General features: G+C 41.9%; 1 protein-coding gene across 1 annotated transcript in view; it reads right to left on the reverse strand.

Moving 5' to 3' along the window:
- LOC144498638 (voltage-dependent L-type calcium channel subunit alpha-1C-like) overlaps positions 1-25,010 on the reverse strand; it is a 1,025,631-nt gene that overhangs the window by 592,843 nt on the left and 407,778 nt on the right. The window contains exon 7 of the mRNA XM_078220060.1: positions 5,300-5,496. Coding sequence (XP_078076186.1) covers positions 5,300-5,496 — 197 coding nt within the window. The remainder of the gene's footprint in view (positions 1-5,299; positions 5,497-25,010) is intronic.

Here is a 25,010-nt window from a genome sequence, read left to right on the forward strand (position 1 = left end):
AGCAGGCCACAGCAGAAGGCCTCAACAGGTTTCTCAAGATTTTGCGGCCCATGGCTGAGAGGCTCGAGAGCTTGCAGGAGATTGAACGGGACAGTGCCGAGATACAGCAGGCCTTTGAGAAGGTGACCCAGTCGCAGAGCGCCATGGCTGAGGGGCTGCAGAGCATGGCCCAGTCTCAGAGGGCACTTGCTGCTGCCATTGACAGGTGGCCCCCGACTCAGAGCACCATTGCAGAGGGCTAGACCACCATGGCAAGAATGCAGGTGGCCCTCCAGGATTGGCTGGGCCAGGTGACGCCGGACCTTCTGGAGCTCACTACAGAAGAACCACTGTCCCATTGGGTAACCCAGGGGGGCCCACTGGAACCCTGAGGGAGGAGGAAGAGCTGAAGCCTGTGCCAGGGCCTTCCAGTCAGGAGACTGCAGCTGTTGCTACACCTTCTGACCCCCCACCCCCCACCCTTTCCTGATGTTAGAGTTCTCTTGGGTAACAGCAATCTAAAGGCACTCAGTCGACTCCTTACACAAATAGCGCTGGACGCTATGCATCCAATACAAGGTCTTTAATTACTTGTGCACAAGGAGAACTCTCCACAGCCAACACGGGATGACTGGAGCAATTGTGAGGTTACAGAGAAACAGCTCAGCAGTTATAGTCAATTACAGCAAATCAGGAAGAAGAGATTTTTCACATCTTTCACTGACCGACATATTTGCCAATTAAATCCCAGCCTTTCGCCCTTTCTCATTTGATAAAAAATTGACTTCTGTTAATCCTTCATTTGCATAGCATATCCTCATATCTTGCCTTTGGTATTTGTTATGGAAAAAAATCTGGTCTTGTTCACCCTCTGGTGAAGACCGAAAAAGGAAAATGTTATGGAGGCCTGTGATGAAATAGCAGAGACTGACTCCTTTTGAAGGTCAGTCAGCTGATAAACATTTTCCACTACTATACAGAGAAAGCATGAATTTTTTAATTTGAACACTTTAACTTCTGCACAATTTAACTTCCAAACTATGAAACTTCAATCTGAACTTTCTAACTTCCACACTGACACTGGAGCATCTTAGGGGCAGCGGGATGAAGAGGATGTAATGGATACGTCCCAGATACCTGGAAGCCGGCCAGGCCTTCAAGGTCCAAGCACTCTGGAAGACGCTTGCCAGGGGCATCACAGGCCATGGGTCACGTTAGGCAGCTGCCACCTCCACCTCCGACGTACATTCTGGGGAGACATCGAGATGTAGTGGTAGGCCACGTAAAGTTAGGAAGTTGGAGGGGCACTAAGATAGCACGGGTGAAGGGCAGCACTAGGTAAATAAATTGAGTATTTATGCACTTTAATTTTCCTGTTCACATGTTTTTATATTAGCTCTTATCAAAAAGACGCTTTTATTGTCACCACCCACCTGTGACTAATTTGTCTCAGATTTGCCTCTAACAGGAACGTTATTACCTGAATGGTTGCTGGAGGGATCCTTCATTATTGATGCCGGTGGGGGAGGCCCCTGAACGCTGTGTCACTGAGAAAATCAAGGCGCTCAAATAAATCACTGGCTACAGTGGGTGGCAGGCATTGGCAGTGATTTACAGCATCTACCATGGCATCGCCAGAACCCATGAGGGTTTCCCTCCCCTCCCTTACCCACTACCCAGATGTAGGCCCAGGTGTCAATGTACATGCGGAGCACAGGTAGGAGTCAGACCACTTTGCACCAGGGCATCATCACAAGTGCTTAGCGAGAAGTTATCACCCTCCTATCTGCCAAAGAAACTCGCTAACAGTGTACCCAGACCCAGCACTCTGGTGTTACAATGCTGCAGGAGATTGTAGGACTCTGGAGGAGGGTGGCGGGAGAAGGGAACCCAAGGGAAGCAACACAGCCTCTTATTGCCCAAAGCGAGTGTTCATCAAGCCTCCCTCGCTGCCCTCACATACCTGAGCCTGACTGCTACCAGCCCTTCAACTTGCCCCCTGCAACACAGACCCCCACTTCCACTCCACAGACTCCCAGCAACACAGACCCTCCATTCCCCCCCACAGCCCCAGCAACACAGACCCCATTCCCCCCACAACCCCCCCAGCAACATCGATCTCCCATTCCCCCCCCACAGTCCCCCAGCACCACAGACCCCCCATTCCCTCCCCCCACTAACACACACCCAGAACTCATGCAGTACCCAGGACCATGGACACTGCTGCTTGACAGATCCTGAGGCTGAAGCACTGCCACTTGAAAAAGTTTCCAACACATTCCCTCACCTGCAACAGTACTTCCTGCTGTCTGCGCTAGAACCCAGAAGCAGCCCTAAGACCCGAGATCAGCGCTCAGACCCAGGTCCGTGCTGAGAGTCTGAGTTTGGACTCTGTGATGAACAACAACCCTCCAGTCCCCTCACACACTCGCAGCCCCCCCGACCCCAAACCCATCATGGCCGCCACAAAGTCACCCCTTTTGAGCAGCATGGAGCAGTTTTAATGCTGAGACTTACCTCCTCACTCATCCTCACTGATCAAGCACCAGATCCGACTTTTCCCGAGGAGGTGTTTTCCAGACCGATTCAGCTGCGGTGAACGCAGTTGTAAAGGCAGGCGAGCTGGGATAATTGGGCGTGAAGCTTGCGAATGACATTATGATGCATGAAAAAACATTTAAATTGACGTCTCACCTGTTTTCGGTGGGCTCCCGATAGTGCCAATTGTTTTCCCGTGGTACGGGGGGGAATTGGCACGAAAACGGGCACCAATTGCACTAGCCGCTTTATACCTGATTTTATGTCATTCTTCCGCCACAAAACAGGTGTGAAGCGGCCGTAAAATTCCGCACATTGTATTACAGTCAATCTTTCCATGTTTAATGAATGTTTTTTTTCTTATTTAAAAACTAATTGGTATTCCTGTGACATTCATCCATGTTTCTAAAACACGTAAAAGTTGCGGTCTTTTGAGCCACGGTTCCACTCTAGAAATGTCCCATCCAGTAGTAACATCAACTTGGATTGTAACAAAGGTCAATTTATATTTAAAAGAACACTTTCTCTCAGGTCAAACATTAAAGCCCCCAATGATAAGGGAATCCCATGTCTTCAAGGTTGTAGTCTGTAAACAACCAGTATGCGGTACAAGGGAGTGCTTTGTGGAGTCCGTTCCCTCAGATATTTATTTACTTTCTGCAAGAAAGTACTTAGAATCATGAAGGATGGTCATTCAGACCATCATGCCAATGTTGGCTATTATGAAAGTATTACCTACTTAGTATCATTCACCTGTCTTTTTACCAATAGATTTTTCTGACTGGGAATTTCACATCCTAACATCAAGTCACAAAATAATTCCTCACCTTTTCCTTTGTTACTGACCCATTAACCAGTGAAAACACATTTTCACAATTTACCTTGTCAAACCCTTCCTAAATTTGAACACCTCTATTAGATCTTCTTTGTCTTATTTGTTCCAGTGACGAGCACCATTTCCTCCTGCACCCTAATAACAAGCACTTCAATCCTGGTAACAACTTAATAAATATTTTCTGTGCCATCTCCATGATCATATTGTCTAAAGTAAGGCAATCAACACCAAATATAATTTTATATCTACAGTGAAGCAAATGACTTGTTTAGAATGAACATTATCTCTTTGCTTTGACGCTCTGTACCCTATTTATAAATCCTAAAATCCCATAGGTTCTTTATAAATTTGTAAGCTTGTATTTCCACTTTTAAAGAATTGTGTATCTGAATTATTTCAGAACCTGCTTGTCCACTCTTTTTAACATTTTGAATATGACCATTTGGTGTATATGTTTTCCTTACTCCTATTGAAGCACACTAGTTAAGTACACATGGTCATTGCTTTATATTTCTCATTGGCAAAATAAACAAAGGTGGAAATGCATGTCGTAATGAAATTGGACAAGCCTCTTATTGCCCAAAGTGGTCAAACATGCAGTTTGACCACTTCTCTACCCTACCTCCAGATCTAACTCTTTCCATTTTAGTTTATTCTTTATTCTTTTTGTTATTTACTTTAATCTAATGAATAATATAATCTGATGGGCCACTACATTCCTTTGTTACTCCCTGTTCTTGATCACAGATTTAGGTTAGTGGCGACGTTACTGAAAATAGTAGGTGTAAAAGAAGTTTTGAACTGCTTGAAACAGTGGCTATGAGAAACATAAAATTGCAGAGATAGCCCAGCACAGAAAAGCTGCAGATAACAAGTCAAACATACAGAATCAAGAGTTTTCAGCGGCTGGAAAATTGGAAGGCAAGGCAATGATAAAGAAATGATAACTGGGAAATTACCCTGAGGATTTACTAGAAGGCAGAATTGAAATTGCAAATAGCTGTGAGAACAAGAAAAGACAATGAAAATATGAAAATGTGAGAATTGAATAAAAAAGAAAGTTTATGAATAGTAAGATATAGATAGGGAAAGGACGACCAGCAAAAATCATAGAATCCCTATAGTGCAGAAGGAAGCCATCCGGCTCATCGAGTCTGTACTGACTCTCCAAAAGAGCATTTTTAACCCTCCCCACTCTAATTCCCCTAACATCTTGCATTTACTATAGCTAATTCACCTAATTTACACATCTTTTGAACACTAAGGGGCAATTTAGCATGGCCAATCCATCTAACCCGCAAATCTTTGGATGATGGGAGGAAACCTGAGCACCCGGAGGAAACCTACATGGACACTGAAAGAATATGCAAATTCCACAGTCACCGAGGCCGGAATTGAACCCAGGTCCCTGGCACTATGAGGCAGCAGGGCTAATCATTGTGCCACCATGTCATCAATACATTAGGAATTCTGGAGATAGATATAACAGAAGATGGAAGATCAATGAAATAAACAAAGAATCCAGTTTTGGCAACAGCTTTGCTGTTGATAACATAATCTTTACTAGTGACTTAGAATCTAATTTAGAGTGGTATCAGTCAAAAGCAAAAATAAGAGGAATTGCTACAAAAGAGTATCAAATATTTTTGGTTGCAAAAAAGAACTTTGTATAAATAGTTGCTTTTTTAACACAAGCTTATTATAAAAATGTGTAAAATACAGTTAGACACTGCAATCAATCTTTCAATTTACCTCCTTATCAAACTCAACATGCATTAAGCAGCAGCTTTTAAAATGTCATGTGTTTAAGATGAAAATGGCACAAGTAGAATCAGTTAGGGAACTTGCAGTCAAATAAAACATGCCATGCACAAAATTATTACAGTTTATTTAACTCACCTTCCCCCACACCTTATTTTATTGTTCAGTTTCTGCTGTAATACTTACCCAGTATAAGACATCAGTCCACCCTTCCATGGTGATACACTGAAATACGGTTAACATAGCAAAGGCAAAGTTATCGAAATTAGTGATTCCATCATTGGGACCAACCCATCCACTTTCACATAACGTGTCATTTGAACATCGACGACCATGTCCAACATTTAAGCTACAGGGTGCAAGTTCCTCTCCAGCAATTGTTTCTGAAGATTAAACAAGACAATAGGTTAATAATATACATCAGCTCTTTATGATAACAAGTTTATTAACAACTGTAGAGAACCCTGATGAAATGCTACTATACTAATCTGAAACTTATGCTATGCAATTTAATTTCAGACTGGGTGACTCACGTAAATATCACCACAAAGTTTTTTTTATGTCCAGGTAGGTTATGAGTTGTAAAAATGTTTTTACATGTTAGATACCAATCTTGAAATTCTTTTCCTGTGACAACACCATCTGCGCTCATGAAACAGATGACATACTCATGCAACATTGCTGAGGCAGTTCAGTGTTCCATGTACCTGTATGCGAATGAGCTGTTCTTATCCCAAAATGTAAGGTTAGCTCACTTCAATATTTTTCAGTTACTGCTGGCACAAGACAACTTGAAAATGTTGAGGAAGTGGAGCAACAGCATTTATTTTCTAACATTGAGGGGAGGAGAAGAGACAAACTGGGGAAGAAAGGGCCATTAAAATCATTTTTATATTTATTTTATGGACCTACCCTTCAACACCCACTGGGAAAGAATACCCAGCAACGGGAGTTACGCATATTATATTACAACTATATTATGAGATTGCCCCGAGTTTAAATAGTTTTGTGCGCAGGCTTCTGCATCTTTCATGCTAGCTGGCCCCTTTGGGCTACATTCAACCCAGCGACCATCTGGTAAGTTTCTTAAGCAGGTTCTATGCTTGATATTATGCAGCTCCAGGACTTCTGATGCCAGATCTAGGAACGTTATTGAGGTTTTGCTGGTTGTAAGCAAGTCAGAAGTTCTGCTTATTCTATTCTGTGGAAGAATAATCTACTCCCATGCTGGTACATGGTAGCATTTGCAGATTGATAAATGTTCATTAGTAAGATATAGAAGCTGAATTTCCTGAAACTCGAGCTGTGGGTATTTTTAGATGTTAGATGTTGTCTCAGCATTGTGTCTCAGCTTCAAATACAAAGTGGCATTTAACAGGAGGAGAATACTTGTCAACATGAACAAAGGTCCTGCTGAACATCGGTGGACATAAGAACAAGGGGAATAGACTACAGTAAAGCTAGAAGCCCTCAGGGTTAATACATTGTCAGGGATCTGGATTTGATTCCCGGCTTGGGTCACTGTGTGGAGTTTGCACATTCTCCCCGTGTTTGCATGGGTTTCCTTCAGGTGCTCCGGTTTCCTCCCGCAAGTCTGAAAAATGTGCTGGTTAGGTGCATTGGCCATGCTAAATTCTCCCTCATGTACCCGAACAGGCACTGGCGACTAGGGGATTTTCACAATAACTTCATTGCAGTGTTAATGTAAGCCTACTTGTGACACTAATAAATAAACTTATTAAAAAAAACTTATAAACTCTATTCTCTCTCCATACATGCTGTCTGAGCTCTTGAGATTTTCCAACATTTTCTGTTTTTGTTTCAGATTCCAGCAGCAACAGTAATTTACTTTTATCCACAATAACTTAATTCATCCAAAACAAAAATCAGCATTAAGTGCCGATCTAATTCAGGAGATTTAGATAGCTATTATAAAGTAGTGAATCACAGAGCATGGGTGAGAAAAGGCACTTGGTACAGTCAAAGGAAGAACAGCAAACAAGTGCCTGTCAGCTGCTAAACTAAGTGTAGCAATGTATCAACTGCCTGAACTGCAGATTGATTGATATTGCAGTTACCTCCTGTCATAGTTTAGAATGAAGCAGCTCATAGCTGTGATAACCTTCACAACCACTGGTAATGTCATCCCAGGGGCAATTAGCTGAAGGTCAGATTCTGAAAGAGAAGACCATTCTTTTATTGCCTCTTGTGTAAAGTGGGCATTGTAAAGATGGTTTTCTTCCAATCTTGTGTCGCAGTGACCAGAACTACATACAGTACACAAGGTTTAGTCTGACCAAATCATTTTTGCATTATACAATTTTGGTCTTAACTTTCTCCGACATGCATTCTAATGTTTTGGAAATTTGTCATTGCTGCTCTTTCTTTGTTTGAGTTGTGATGAGTCTAATGAGATTCCTTGGACTCTCTGGTTTCAAACTTGACTATTTCAACACCATCCACATGTATTGTACTTTTGTGACTGTTGTAATGAAATATTAGCCTCCTGTTACTTACCACCTCCATCTCTTGATCTTTCATCACTGCTTAGGTACTATAGACAATAAACTATACTATGGGCAGAATCTTCCTATATTTTGGCAAAGTGTCAATTTCAGTGAGAAAACAGGAGAGAATCTCACCAGCTTGTTGGTGAGAAATTGCATTGTATCTTCAGGCACTATAAAAAATAAAAATTCCACAAGTTTCATGTCGCACTCATGGCAGCCTACCTCTGATTTGCTCCCCCCAGCATCACTGGAACTCATCAATCAGGAGAACGCACCTTTTAAACAACCCCTCAGCACTCCCTAATACTTGTTCCAAGTCCAATTGTGGGGCCATGAAGACAGCCCCAAGGTTTTTGGAGGGAACACTCATGAAGATGCTGGATGGGTAGAACAGTGGCGGGATATCCTCTTCACTGAAACACGTAGATGGCCTGCCAGTAAAGTCATCAATCCCACATGGGAGGCAGTGGCAGCTTTGGTGAGCACCAACTCACTGCACAGGCATATAGGAATACAGTGTAGGAAGAAGAGGAATGACCTCCTTCATGCAACCAGGGTAAGTCACCCTTCTCATCTGTCACCACACACCCACTCATGCACCCATCACACTTCCACTGGGAGCTCACTCACTGCCACTTCACAGGTTCCCAACATAAGCCTCCCATACTGTTCCTTATCACACCAGCAGTTCCTCTCCTCATCACATCCCAGCTCCCACTCACCAATCACACATGCTAGGCATCATTACCATCTGACTGTCACGCCTACACTCTCCTTATTTGTCTCACTGCAGGACAATCGGCTAGAGTGAGCACAGCCAGCTGGTGTGCCAGAGCTGAAGACCCTTACTCCATTCGAGGAGAGAGCCCTTGAGCTGGCTGGAGAGTAGCAGGACCACTTTGTACTGAGGATGAGGGCAAGAGACAAAAGTGAGAACCCTCAGCAGCCATGGTGCCAGCCTCATGTGAGTTATGTCAGTGCTATCATTATGCCCTCAATTCCCTTACAGGTCAATCAGTAGATTGACTGATCTCAGTCTTTGGAGACATCAAACCCGAACAGCTCTGAGGCAAGTATCTTGGAATATAGCACTGGCGAGGTGTCACAGCTGCCACCCGTGCTCTCCACCAGCACAAATACTGACACCTCATAGGCAGGCTTCTGGGTCATTCACTGGTGAGCACCTCATTGCTGATGATCCACAGCAGGCAGATGCAGAGATGTCCCAGGGATCAAAATAAAGAGATTTCTTGGTGATCCTACTCAGCTGTTACATTTCATGATGTTTTTCAAGTAGTATTTTGATTTTGTTGTTCACATAAGAAGAACTAGATCAGATGGCTCACCCAAAGGTTGCAATCATACTTTACTATTTGTATAATAAATTGAAGGTGGCTCTTTTTTCCACTTTGTTGCACCACCATTATTCACATATCTCTGATCTACTGACAATATCATTTTCTGAGTCTGACTCATAATTATGATGAGGATCCTGGATGAAACATTCTTTAATGAGTCTTGATCTCTTACATATTTTGTTCATCTTGCATTCTGTTATTCACTGTCAACTTCTTGCTCTAGCCTCTTCATCTTCCTTTTCTCTAATTGCTGCCTGTACTTTCTGTCAACATTTTGAGATATTTGCCAACAAACACAGTGCTAGTCCAAAGTCTCCCTCTGCCCAGTACAACTAGTTCACTCATAACTGCTCTTTAACATGCCTGATGGCTCAAGGTATCATCCCACCAAGTTTCGTTGAGATAGGCCCAAGGACCTCAGAGATATTTGCCAACAAACACACATTTTGCTTTTACATACATATACAGTAATTTCTAAGCTTTGGCCATTTTTTTCTGCAATCAGGGCATCTTGTGGTGTGCCTGTTAGTTAAGCTGGGTAGTGCACATTTGTGTTTTAAAATTTATTGCCCACAAAGTTGCTGATAAAGGTACAGTGAGGGCAACAAGGTATCACAACCTTGATGAAATATAGGAAAATCTATCTCCTTAACCAATGAATTTTAAGGATTAAGAAATAAACAGGGGAAGATTGAAGGAGGGAGATGAATTAGAGTAGGTGAATTTGATGTTAAATCATGTATAGAAAGAGAAGTAAACAAAAGGAAATTAGAGAGGATTAAGCAAAAGACAAAAGGAGGCAGGAAAAGTAAGAATACTTAAAATGTGACATTTTCAAAATCTCCTAAAACTCATAACCTGAAGGATTGAGAATCCACACAAAAAATTGTTTACTTTTTGGGGAAGAGAGAATGAATGGCAGTCATTTACAATTATCAAATCATTAAGGGTACATATAAGCTGTTAATTACTAATTACTCTGTGGCGAGTTTCATGGGCAGTTAATGTGCAAATGCAATTAATGTGAAAACACAACTGCTTCATGAAAATCATGGGAAAATCAAGAGATGTCATTTTCAGGTAGCTAAGGCAGAGTATCTCAATTTGGCATGAAACATCTGTCAACTCGCATTTCACAGGGCAACTCTTGCTTCAACTTGCTGACTGATTGCACATTGATAATGGTGTGTATTGTTTTATGATTCTAATTAGTTACTTCTTCCTTCGGTGATTCAGCATATTAAAACCACTTTCCCTAATTTTAATTCTCTCACAATCTCATTCCACAAAGTTATTTCAATCCAATCATGTTACAGAAAAATGAATCTTCCAGCATGTAATTGTGATAGTTCCTCCCACTGCATTTTTATATACATAAATGGCTTGGATATTGGAATACAATGCAAAATTTCAAAATTTGCTGATGACTCCAAACCTGGAGCTGTGATTGACAATGATGATGATACCAATCAACTGCAACAGGACACAGATAGGCCAGCAGAATGGACAGGTAAGTGGATAATGGAACTTATTGAAGCATTTTGGCAGAATGGATAGGGAAAGTGTTATTATCCCAGTGAAGACCAGTAACATTGATAAGAAATTTGCAATCCCAGTTATGACTGAAAGAATTACACCTCAAGATTTCATGTTTTAAACAGAAATTTTTACTGCATAAGAGTTAAAAAGCAGTATTACGAATAAAATACAATGTTGCATAAATACTTATATTTTAAGCCAGAAACTCTCAACGTGTCATTCAACATTCTATTTCTATTTCCATCCATACATTTCCCTGTACCTTACAGGATGCTAAATTATTTTATTTCTCCTGGATGTGTGTCACAGCTCGCAGGAATTTATTTTAATTCTCCTCAGTGCTTCCACTGGTCTCCAAGGTATGAAATTTCCTGGGGTCATTCCACCAGTATCTGGCAAGGCAACCCTCCTACACTTCTTAAGCACCTCTCGATTATGGACACCCAGCTGAAGTGTAGGTCTCACTGCATTGTTTCTTCGTGACTCTAAACTAGAAAATGTACTTGGTTTCATAAAGCCCTCTTCTACTGGTCCACAACTCCTGACTCAGTCTTCAACTCTCAAAGCTGCTTTCAAGCTGACTGCTTCTGTGAGAAATTGCACAGATAAAGCCAAAACAAAAATCTCCCTGCAATCTGTTCCAAAGGCAAAGTGGTGGCCTTGGGATGTCCCAAATAGAGATTCCAACTAATTAACTTTACATTCAAAACATCTCTTTGATTCTGGGACCCACATGAATAGTCTAAATTCCTCATGGAGACAGCTGTAGACACCTCGGGGCAAATTTCACCACCCCGCTTGGCATGGGAATTGGTTTGTTGACCTCGGGCAGGATTTTCTGGTTTCAGGGTGGGGCGGCCGGAAAATCCTGCCCCTCATCTCCACCAGGACTTGGGTCAATGTGTGCTCGAGTGATGCCAAGGCACTCACCCCATGACTCTATCTCACTCTAAATACCTTAAATTAAACTTAGTACAAGAATAACACATAAAAAATCAAACTTAGCCATAAATGTGGGTGTACATAAGCTGCCAAAGCATCCTATCTACTCCTTCTGGACAGCCTGAGCCGAAGTATGCTCTTCCCTGGTTGTAGAATCTCTCCTTGGCAAACAATTAAACATAATTTTTTAATTTCCAAGAGGATTTATAGTTTTATTTTGAAGGTAAGCCTCAATACAGCTATTCAACATTTGACTCCCTCAAAGCATGCACATAATTCCAATTGTCAAAGTTTGTTTCTCTGTCTTCTGACCCTAATTCCCAGTCCATAGTCTGAGGATCCCTCCGCAATCAAACTACCATAGTCCTCTTTGATCTCTATCCTTCTTCAATCAAACTTCAGTCAACTTCCTCCCATGTGTTTCATGCCTTTTTCCCCATAATATGCACTATTTCTTCCTCCTTCCTTCTTTCTTTCCTTGAGGAAGCTCTCCAACACCTTCTCAAGGACAATTAGGAATGGGCAAGAAATGCTGGCCTAGCCAGTGAGGCTCTAACCCCATGAATGAATTAAATAAAAATCTCTCGTACTCCTGTGATTTACATTTTTTATTCAGCAGTTTTATCAGTAGCAATGTGAAATTAGCAGACACAGGGAAAATGTAACAAACAATGGTGAGGAACAGTGCCATGTGCACATGCAGGAGTGTACATTAGGAGGGAAAGAGGGAGGGAGGATGAAGGGAGGGAGGGAAGATGAAGGGAGGGAGGGATCCTTTTAAGGTCGATCATTGTGAAACAAATGGCTGAATTTTCCCAGTTCCTAGAAGGTGCTTTTGGGACGATCAGGGTGGGAAAGTCTTTCTCCCCTTCTGCTCTCACTCCCCCACTCCCTTCTCACTTCCTTCCTCGCTTCCCCTCACTATCTCCCTACCGATTACTCTCTCTCTCTCCCTCCTCTCTCCTCACTTTGTCCCTTCCCCTCCCATGTCCCATCCCTTTTTTCCATTCCCCTCACCACTCTCCACCCCCCATTCTCTCTCTCCCTCCTCCCCACTTCTCATGGTCCTGCTTTGACTTTTCTGGGCTCCGCCTCAGCTCTCCCGGGTCCCACTTCGCCTTTTGCATGCTCCACCCTGTTTTCCTGGCTCTGCTCCATCTTTTGCATGCTCCAGCTCTCCCAGCTCCTTCTCCACCTTTACCAAGCCCCACTCCACCTTTCCTGGGTCCTGCTGTGTGCTGTGTGTTTCCCAGACCCCGCTCTTGCCCCATCCCCATTCTCACTCGCTAGGGCCCTGAAACCTACCTTAGCAATTTACCTTCCCTCTGTTTGCTGCTCATCCAATGACAGGCTGACTTATCTCTACATTTGCTGCTGATAGGCTCACTCAGCAGCAAATGCAGGGAGGAACCTGGGACATGGGATTGCAGGGAATGTCTTGAATTGGATAGAAAGCTGGTTAGCAGATAGGAAGCAAAGAGTTGGCAAAATGGATCTTTTTCTGATTGGCAATCAGTGACTAGTGGGGTTCCACAGGGATCTGTGCTAGGACCCCAACTGTTCACATTTATACATTAATGATTTGGAAGAGGGAACTGAATGTATTATCTCCAAATTTGCAGATGATACAAAGTTCGGTGAGAGGATGAGCTGTGAGGAGGATGCCGAGATACTTCAGCGTGATTTGGACAGGCTGAGTGTGTGAGCATGTGCATGGCAGATGCAGTATAATGTGGATAGACGTTAGGTTATCCACTTTGGTAGCAATAATAGGATGACAGATTATTACTTGAATGAATGTAAATTGAGAGAGGTGGATACTCAGCGAAATCTTGGGGCCCTCATACGTCAGTTGCTGAAAGTAAGCAGGTACAGTAAGCAGTAAAGAAGGCAAATGGTATGTTGGCCTTCCTAATGAGAGGATTTGAGTTTAGGGATAGGGATGTTTTGCTGCAATTGTACACAGCATTGGTCAGGCCACATCTGGAGTATTGTGTGCAGTTTTGATGTCATTATCTGTGGAAGGATGTCCTTGCTATCGAGGGAGTACAACAAAGGTTTACTAGGTTGATTCCTGGATTGGCAGGTCTGTCATATGAGGAGAGATTAATCAGTTCGGATTATATTCACTGGAATTTGGACGAGTGAGAGGAGATCTCATAGAAACTTATAAAATTCTAACAGTGTTAGGCAGGGTAAATTCAGAAAAATTGTTCCCAATGGTGGGGGAGTCCAGAACTAGGAGGTCATAGTTTCAGGATAAGGGGTAAGAACTGAGGTGAGGAGAAATTTCTTCGCCCAGAGGGTGGTGAATGTGTCGAATTCACTACCACAGAATGTAGTTGAGGCCAAAATGTTGTTTGATTTCAAAAAGTAATTAGATGTAGCTCAAGGGGCCAAATGAATCAAGGATATGGGGGGGAAGGGGGTTACAGGATACTGAGTTTGAAGATCAGCCATGATCAAAATGAATGGCGGAGCGGGTTCGAAGGGCCGAATGGCCTACTCCTGCTTCTTGTTTCTTTGAACCAACCGGTGATTGGATGAATAGCTTTACAGCAGTTTTCAAATATAAATCAGTTGAATGTCCAATAAATTTGGTAGCATGAGTTCAGAGGCCTTGGGGGCTGCAACCTGGCCCATGAGCCATTAGTTGGACAAGCCTGTTCTAAAGAAATAACCTCCTACCTGAGCTACAAGCTTTCCTGAAACAGGCTCAGATGTGGCACAGATTATTTAGAAGGTATATATTCAGTCTCTTGATCAGAAAATGTTATTTGGCTGTGGACAGAAAGCTGAAGATGGGCAGGAAAGCAATTTAAGATTAAGAAATAAATTAAACACTGGTATCAAATGTAATATGTACATTCCTCACCACTTACACGACATGTGAAACAATGTTTTACATGTTTTGGTCATTGGTGCATTCTAGGTTAATTTTTTAAATTAGAACATCAACTTAGTTTGTGGCCTGGATGACATCTGTTTATTTTTAAATATGCAAACCAGAAATGCTTAATCTGACTGACTGTTTTAGTGTGCAGTGAAGAAGTTGAAAGACTTCGATAAACAGGTGTTACAGCATGAAGATTTAATAAAGCTGATCAAGATACAATGTATGGCATTTTGGAAAAGTTACAAGATATCAGAGCAAAATTTGATGAGCTCAGTGGTGATAACATCTGTAGATAGAAAAATGGTCCTCGGCACGTCTAGTTCCAAACTTAACATATCATTTCAATGAATGTAATTATGTTGTCTACAGTGTTTATGGAAGAAAAGAACATGCATATACAACTATCAATCTTATCAGCTTGCAACATAATTGTGAGAATTTTCTAGGCAGTTAAGACTTTTTTTGTTTGGGAAGGAAGAAGATTGCCATTTAGCTGCTCATGCAATTCTTTTCATTGCTTTCCTTCCATGATAGATTAAGTTTGTTTACATTGATTGAACGCCATCTGTGTATTTTTTAACAATGATAGGAACTTATCTCCATAAGCAGGCGGGTTGGAAGTAGAATTTATAGTAGACACATGTATTATTGAGAAAATGATATCATGATGAGTTACTCATGCTACTAAGCAGATGACTCTAACAGTGTTACAATGTATTGCTGAGCAAATAATGATAAATATTTTTGGAAATACACAGGCCAGCAAATCACCAAGCATTCTTTGATTACTAAAGGGCAAACAGTTCAAAGCATTATGAGAACAAATATATTTCAATATGTTGGGAGTTCATCGGCTGCTGAAACCCTCATCCATGCTTTTGTTACCTCTCGACTTCACTATCCTAACACACTTCTGGCTGGCCTCCCATATTCTCCCCTTTGTAAACTTGAGGTTATCCAAAATTCTGCTGTTCACGTCCTTTTTTGCATCAAGTTCCATTCACCCATCACCCCTATGCTCGCTGACTTACACTGACTCCCAGTTAAGCAACACCTGAATTTTAAAATACACATCCTTGTTTTCAAATCCTTCCATATCCTTGGCTTTCCTAACTCTGTAATCTCCTCAAGCTCCACAATATTCTGGCTTCCTAAACATTCTGATTTAATTGCTTTATCTTTGGTAGCCAAATCAGCTGCTTAGGCTCTAAGCTCTGAAATTCCCTCCTTGAACCTCTTACAACTGATTATGTTAAAGTAATTTAAACTTGAATGATCAAGACCCACCATTTTTTGATATGTTTATAGTGGGTAACTATCATGTAACTAATACAATTTGACATCCTTGAATGCCACATTTCTCAGCAAGATGCTATTATAATGAAACTTCTGCTAGAGGAGGGCAACTCAGATATCAATTTCCTGATTTCCAGATTTAGCTGTATATGTGTGGTCACCAGAAGTTGCTTCCGAGTTTACTCTTTAACGATGAACGTTGGTAGCCCCAATGATATTTCTATCTCAAAATTTTGGGAGTCCACTACTAAAAATCAACTTAAAATACACAAGTATGTGTGCATGATGCCCTGTTGTTTCAGGTCCTATATTACTAATATCTTGATCATAATAATACCAAGAGCCAAATGAGAATCATAAAACTTAACTATTTCCAAATAGATATTATGAAGGATAACAGATGTTTGGAAATAATTGGAGGAGATATTTCAATATTGGGTTTCTAAACATATTTATAAACCACTAATATCACTTTTCCAATTAATAATGCAATAAACAAGCTTGATTGAAGTACTTCCATATGACTCACTGCTAAATCTCTATTTATTAAATTTAATACAAAATAATAATTTTGGTAAACTGCTGTTCAAAATTGCTAAAAGAGGAGCAAAATGTATAAAATTCAGACTAAGGAAGACATTTTGTCATTCCAATTTTATGACATTTTAATCTTCATCTATAAAAGGCGAAACCCTTCAGTTTCCAGATCACTGAATCTGCATGGGAATTGCCCAGAAGTTTCAACTTCCAATAGGCAATTGTTAGAATCAGAGACTTTGAACAATTCCGCAACAGATTAAAATCTACTTTAACATCCCAACAACGTAACATGAGTGAACCAACACCCCCAGCTGATATTCCTCCTGACCCGACCCAACCTAGCTACCCCTGACCATTCGATTACTCATAACCAACCCGTGTCCTAGAATCTGACTCTTCTCACGACCACTCAACTACTCTCCCTAACCTGACCCCACTAATCCCTCTGACCCAACCATCTCCCCCCAACTATCTTTCCAGGCCACATTGCTACCCATCCATATGCCCTGCCTGACCTTTCCTCTCGACCCAACCCAACACCCTCCCAACTACTTGACTACCCTCTCACCTGACTACTGTTCCCAATACCCATCTACCTTGCCCAGCTTGACTGCCACTCCTGACCCAACTAACTCCCCGACCCAACCACCATCTCGACCAACCAACTACCCCTTCCTCCCCAAATCTGACTACTTCTCCTGACCCGACTCAATTAACCTCCCAACCTGACCGGACTATCCTCCCAATCTGACTATCCAACCACTTGACTAACCCCCAACTTTACTAACCCCAGCAACCCAAACCAACTACCAATCCAAATCAACTACAACCCAACCAGACTACCCATCCTGATCACTTGTACTGCCCCCTAACCTGACTACCGTTCCCAACCAAACTACCTTCCAGACCACCCAATCAACCCCCCACCACTGACTTCAATTACCTTCAGGTCTTCCCAATGTAACCCCACTATCCTGACCACCCGAATACCCTCATGACACAAACCAACTATCTGTCAAACCAATCTGCCTAGCACCCTAACTTGATGGCAGCCCCGACTGCTCACTCATCCCGCTACTCCTGACCCACCTCATCAACTTACCCACTTCACCCAGCTTTCTCCGAACCATTTACCTACCAATCTCACCCACTAACCTTCCTCCCTCTCACCCACACACCTACATACTCACCTATCTGACCCACCTACTAACTTACCAGCCTCACCCAATTACCTACCTGACCACACCCCTCTAGAAGATCCCTATCGAAATGCACAGCAGCTTCAAGATGGTGGAAGTGACAAGCGCAGCAATGATCTGATGATCATTGTCACTGCTTAGAAGATCTAAGCCATTATCTCTCTTTACTCTTGTTTCAAAGTGAAAAGATATCGGAACTAAGGACTGGTAAAAAAGAAATGAAGCTTATAGAACCTAAATTTTTCAATTACCTATAAACTTGCTTCTCTTTTTATTAATTGATTTAATTCAACATAATGGCTTGAATTTTGCAGTTAGTGATGAATCATGGGCGCTTCTGCTTGAAGAGAGTTTTGCTAAGAGATCTAGCAATCTGCATGGTGAGAAAAGGAAAGCACTAAAATTAAATTAAAAACTTCATACAGAGCTAAATAAAGATTGGGACATATAAGATGAAGGTAGAAGCGGGAATATCATAAAAAAGCATTTCTAAGAATACTTATTTACAATAGATTTAGTTTAAAAATCTAGTAATTGATCATAATAGAGACAGTTAACAATGCTTCACAAAGGCAATTCCTTTTCCAAGGCCAGACCTGTTATTATTGCTCATTATTGCTGTTAAGAATCCAGTTACCTCTGATTTAACAAGATTTTCAAGTTGTTAAAATCATAGGCAATATATCCATTATTTTCCAATTTGTGCAGCTGGTTGTTGACCCTTCATGCCAACAGCATGAACTTGGAAATTGCCCATATAAATCTATGTATGATATATTTATCTGTGTATGCAGTGAATCAGAATGGTTACAGCACAGAAGAAGGCCATTCAGCCTGTTGTGTCCATGCTGGCTCACTCACCAGCTTTTCCCCATAGCCCTGAAATGTTTTTTCTTTCCAGACAATTATCCAATTCTCTTTGAAAGCTTCGACTGAATCTGCTTCCGCCACACAAGGTAGTGCATTCCAGGTCCTAAGCTCTTGCTGCATAATCAAGTTTTTCTCTATGTTACCAATGCTTCCTTGCTATTGGAAGAATCAATAGCTATGGGAAGAATCTTCCACTCCTGTGAGCTGTGGGAACCATGGCAGGCAGGGGCACCAAATTTGGCGTGATGGAAAAAGTCAGCTTCCCACTGGCAGGAAATTATTTTGGAACTGTGTTCTTCCAAATATATTAGCAGGTTAAAGTCAGCTCTAATTTCCCACTGATCTATGCTGGGAACTACATTTGTATAGGTCCTGTTGTCAGCCTTAAGTGAAGCCTTAACGCTTCAGAGATGCACATTGACTGGAGGCTTTCAAATTAAATAGACAATAAGAGCTTTTACAAATACTCCAGCCACTGTCTTCCTTTTCAATGTATACCAATACATGTCACAATAATAAATCAAATCAAAGCATATGAAGTGTAATTTGAAGCTGATACAAGTTTCAATGTCTCTCTTCGTTATGGTCCTCTGGTTTCATGGATTGTAATGGATTCTTGATATGAGGGATTCCACAAAGATGGGGGTGGAACTCTTGCTGTTGAAAATTTACAGAACCTTCAGAAGGAGAGATTCATCAGATTTCAGCAAGACCCAGGCATGCAGAAGTGCCAACAACCACCATCTCATAGCTAGGGCCATCAAGGTCCATTTCAAATAGAAACTATGGAAGGGAAATTAACATCATCTTTATAAGCTTACCCCTCTAGCAGAGTTCAATGGTCTACCAAGACAATAGCTACCCAGAACAGGGTTATTAATATGGATACTAACTCTTTCAGAAGCTAATGACTGGGATGTCATATGCTATAAAACAAAAACTATATCTAGACACAGGATGAACATTCATTTATGAAATCATTGTGGAGGAGGAAGATCACATGACGCGAGAGACCATTTTGGAATCTAAGTAATGAGTTGAGAACTCAGAAACAAGCAATCTGCTGATTTATCTCCAACTTGCAAGACCAGCAGCAGGACTCTAGGTTTACTAAGCAATATGCAACAAATTTCAGCTCCCCAAGGCCTATTTATCTGAAGCCCCTGATCATGATCAAGCAGACGAAGTCCATGAACAGCAATTTCATCGCACTGCTATCTGCTTCAAACTTTGCACTGCTTTTTTCAGCAAGGAATCCACAAGACCTGGAACTTCTCTGTGAAGAAACACCTACCCCCCACCCACCCCACTTCTAAACTTTGGTATCCTGGACTCTGGAAATCTTATGAATTGACATCCATTTCTTAGGATTCTGTTAAGTTTAATCATAGTTGTAAAACTCTTATTTTCTACCCCACTTTATTGGCATGTTTGTGTGTGTGAAGTTACAATCATCCCCGGGTTTGAATGTATGAATACTTCAACCTTCTTATTTCATCATAAAGAGAGTTTTCTGGGAGTCACTTTAGAAATTAGTCTTCACAAACTGGGGGTTTGGGAAAATACACCACAGTCTATTTTAAACAATTAAAAACACTTCAGCTTATGGACAGATGGCAAGAGCATAAAGGAGTACATTTTTGGAATGTAGATTATCAGGCCCTGGGGATTTATCCAACTTCACTCCCATAAATTTTCCCAGCACCATTTCTCTACTAATATTGATCTCCCTCAGTTCTTCCCTCTCACTAAATCTTGCATTCTTCAACATTTCTGGTATCTGGTTTGTGCCCTCTTTTGTGAAGACAGAACAAAAGTATGTAGTCAGTTGCTGAGCCATTTCTTTGTCCCCTATTGTACATTTCTCCATTTCTGTTTGTAGGGGATCTACATTTGTCTTCACCAACCTCTTTCTCTTCACATATCTATAGAAACTCTCAGTGTCAGTCTTTATGTTCCCTGCAAGCTTACTTTCGTACTATATTTTCCGCTTCTTAATCAATCCCTTGGCCCTCTTTGCTGAATTCCAAACTGCTCCCAGTCCTCAGAACTATTATTTATCTTGGCCAATCTGTATGCTTCTTCTTTGGATCGGATAATATCTAATTTCCTTTGTAAACCATGGATTGGCCCTCTTACCCATTTTGCCTTTGTGCCAGACAAGAATAAACAGTTGTTACAGTTCCCCTATGTGTTCCTTGAATGTCTGCCATTGCCTATCCACTGTCATCCCTTTAAGTAACTCTCCCCAGTCTATCAACGCTAACTCACGCCTCATATCTTCATAGTTTCCTTTATTAAGATTCAGCACCCTAGTCTCTGAATCAACTACTTCAGTCTCCATCTTGATAAAAAATCGTGTTACGATTGCTCATCCCCAAGGTGTCTCGCACAGCTAGATTGGCAATGATTCCCTTCTCATTGCACAGTGCCCAGTCTAGGATGGCCTGATCTCTTGTTGGTTCCTCCACATATTGGTCAAGAAAACCATCCCATATACACTTCAGGAATTCCTCCTCTACGCCATTGTGGCTAATTTGATTTGCCCAATCTATGTGCAGATTAAAATCACCCGTGATCACCGATATTCCCCTACCACAAGCATCTCTAATTTCGTGTTTAATGCCATTCCCAACATCATCACTGCAGTTTAGGGGTCTATATATGACACCCACTAATGTTTTTTGCCCCTTGGTATTTCTCAACTCTACCCATACAGACTCCACATTGTCAGAGCTAATATCCTTTCTCACTATTGTGTTAATTTCCTCTCTAACCAGCAATGCCACTCCAGCACCTTTTCCTTTATGCCTGTCCTTGCTAAATACTGAATACCCTGGAACATTTAGTTCCCATTCCTGGTTACCCTGCAGTCACGTCTCCGTAATCCCAATTGTATTGTACCTGTTTATATCTATCTGCGCAATTAGTTCATCCACTTTATTGCAGATGCTCTGCACATTAAGGCACAGAGCCTTCAAGCTTGTCTTTTTAACACTGTTTGTCTTGCTCCCAATATTTTCCTCTATAGCCCTGTTTGAATTTTGTCCTTGGTTTCTCTGCCTATCACTTTTCTTATTCCCTTTTCTATCTTTTGTTTTTGTCCTTGCTCCCTCCTTCTCTGACTTCTTACATAGGTTCCCATCTCCCTGGCATATTAGTTAAAACTCTCCCCAACTGCTCTAGCAAATAGTCCTCCTAGGATGTCAGTCCCAGTCCTGCCCAGGTGTAACCTGTCCAATTTGTACAGGTCCCACCTCCCATAGAAATGGTCTCAATGCCCCAGGAATCTGAAACCCTCCCCCTGACACCATCTCTTCAGCTACGTATTCATCCAACATATCCTGCCATTTCTAATCTGACTAGCACATGACACTGGTAGTAATCCTGAGATCACTACCTTTGACATCCAATTTCTTAACTTTCTTCCTAGCTCCCTCTATTCTGCTTTTAGGACCTCATCCCTTTTTTTAATCTATGTACCGATGTGTACCATGACCATGACCATTGGCTGTTCATCCTCCCCCTCCAGAATATCCTGTACCCGCTCCGAGACATCCTTGACCCTACCATTGGGGAGGCAACATACCATCCTAGAGTCTTGTTTGTGGCCACAGAAATGCCTGCCTATTCCCCTTACAATTGAGTCCCTTATAACTATTGCACTGGCACACTTTACACCCCTCCTCGCTACAGCAGAACCAGCCATGGTGCAACGGGTTTGGCAGCTGCTGCTTTCCCCTGAGAGGTCATTCCCCTCAACAGTATCCAAAACAGTATATCTGTTTTGCAGGGGAATGGCCACAGGAAATTCCTGCACTACCTGCCTATCTCTCTTGCTCTGTCTGATGGTCACCCATTCCCTTCCTGCCTGCGGAGTCGGAGCCTGCGATGTGACCTTTCTCTATATGTGCTATCCGTGATGCTCTCTGCTTCGCAGAGCCCTCTGCTTCACAGTGTGGTCTGAAGCCACTGCTCCAGCTTTGAATTCGAGCTTCCAGGAGCTGTAGCTGGAGACATTTCCTGCACACATGCTGACCTGGGGGACTGGAACTGTCCCCAGTCTGCCACATGGAGCAGGAGGAGCAAACCACGGCTTGGAGCTCTCCTGTCATGTCTTACCCCTTTAAACTTTTGAAAGATGCTTTGTTTCAGGTTATATCCAATTATCTGGGGCCCTTCTTTCCTGCTCCTCATTTCTACCGAATATAAACTTTACAAATTATAAACCACAGAAATTATCTCTGAGGCTACTAGTGATAAAACATAGAACATAGAACAGTACAGCACAGAACAGGCCCTTCGGCCCACGATGTTGTGCCGAGCTTTATCTGAAACCAAGATCAAGCTATCCCACTCCCTATCATCCTGGTGTGCTCCATGTGCCTATCCAATAACCGCTTAAATGTTCCTAAAGTGTCTGACTCCACTATCACTGCAGGCAGTCCATTCCACACCCCAACCACTCTCTGCGTAAAGAACCTACCTCTGATATCCTTCCTACATCTCCCACCACGAACCTTATAGTTATGCCTTAAAACCATTAAATACTTACCCGACCTTTGTGTACTTACCAATCACCTCTTTCCCTTATGTCCTCTACTACTGCAGCAGGGCAAGACTGTTTTTACCTCCTCACGGTGCCCTTTTTTGGTTAAAGGGAGGGAGGGAAACACTATTGTAGTACATCAGGCTTAACCACTCCTTGACACCAGATATTCTGCCTCCCACTTCTTAGTAACTGTTGCTGTGCCCACTTCTCCCAGAATGTTCCAGTGAAGTCCCTCTGCCGCCTCTATCAGATGCTCTTCCTCACATTTATTACTGGAGAGGTTCTTCTGCTTCCCATTTCTTAGTAAATGTTGCTGCATTAACTTCTCCCAGAATGCTCCAGTGAAGTCCCTCTGCCGCCTCTACTGGGTGCTCTTCCTCCTGTTTATCACTGGAAGGGTTCTTACTCTTCCCACTTCTTAGTAAATAATGCTCCGCCAACTTCTCCCAGAATGCTCCAGTGAAGTCCCTCTGCTGCCTCTGCCGGATGCTCTTCCTCCTGTTTATCACTGGAGGGGCTCTTTTGCTTCCACTTCTTAGTAAATGTTGCTGCACCGACTTCTCCCAGAATGCTCCAGTGACGTCCATCTGCCACCTCTACCAGATCTATCGTGAACCTTTCTCCCCTGCACCTAATGCTTACTGTCCTTTGCCTTACTCCACATTCCTTATGCAAGTCTGCACTCAGGGCTCAACAGAATGCAAGAAGGAGGGAACGAGTGAAAGGGGCTGTGAGTGGGAGGGATGGATCAGGGCGGGTGGCAGAAAGCATGAGTGTGAGGGCCAAGGAGATTTAACACATTTTCATTTAGCACATTTTTTAGGAAGAGCTTAGGTCTGCTAAACAAATGACAACTACAATGGACTGATGAATACATAAAATAATATTTTTGCAAAGTACTTTAAATATACAGATTTTCATATTTGAATGATATATTTATTATATGTTGAACTATAATGCACAAACTTTAATAATTATGTAGTTTGTTGTTATGCTACTTTATCGCTGTTTTGTTTTTGTTGACATCTGGGTCATATTAACTGTCAAGTATTAAAATGAAGTCAGATTGGAAAATTTTTGAGAAGCATAGTTCCATAGCCATTCCACCATCCTCAGGGCATAAATAAGCAAAATCTCAGGACTCTCTACTGACCTGGATGGGTGCAACTCATACAAAGCTCAAGCTTGACAGCATCTAGGGCAAATCGTTCAGCATCCCACTCACCACCTAAAACATTAATGTCCTTACAATGGTTGCAGAATATACCATCTACAAGATGCAATACAGTAAGTCAACAAGGTTTCTTCGACAGCACCTCCCAAATCTCTGAATTCTACCACCTAAATTTAAAGGGTAAGGATAGCATGTGAACACATTACCTCCAAGTCACACACCATTCTAACTTGGATATTTATCACCGTGTCATATCTTGGAAATCCCTAACTAGCAGCACTGTGGAATATCTTCATCACATGAACTATAGTGGTTCTAGATGGTAGTTAACCACCACCAACTTGGGCAATTGGGGGGTGAGAAATAAATTGCTGCAGCTGCCAGCAACATCCACATCCAGAAAATGAAGGACTAAAAAACACAAATTTTAAAAGTGGAGCGAGCATCTCACTTTTATGGGTACAAAATGTTAGAAATGTGTGAAATAAAAACAGAAAATGCTGGAAAAACCCAACAGCTCTGGCAACATCTGTAAAGAAAGAAAGAGTTAGCGTTTCAAAGAAGAGTCATGTTGGACTTGAAGCATTAACCGTTTCTCTCTCATGCTCTCTCTCACCACCAGGCCTGAGAGAGAAACGGTTAATGCTTCAAGTCCAACATGACTCTTCTTTGAAACGTTAACTCTTTCTTTGTTCTGAGTGGGTATCATTGTTCCGAGGTTATAATATTGTATAAATAGTTCTAAGGCAGTGTGAGCAAATCCCATAAAAGTGAAATAAAGACGACAAGTGCTGGTGAAACCCACACCCTGCCTTAGAACTATTTATACTATATTATTATAACCTCGGAACAATGATACCCACTCAGAACAATGATGCCCACTATGACAAAACACAATATTCTTGCCTTTCCTGCCTATTGTAGTGTTCATGTCTATTGTAGTCTTCAATCTTTCTGATGACATGCTGAGAAATGCCTGGAGCATTTCAATTTAACATAAGCTGTTAAGCTACTTGGTAAC

This window comes from Mustelus asterias, chromosome 9 (assembly GCF_964213995.1).
Source record: "Mustelus asterias chromosome 9, sMusAst1.hap1.1, whole genome shotgun sequence".
Taxonomy (NCBI): Eukaryota; Metazoa; Chordata; class Chondrichthyes; order Carcharhiniformes; family Triakidae; genus Mustelus; species Mustelus asterias.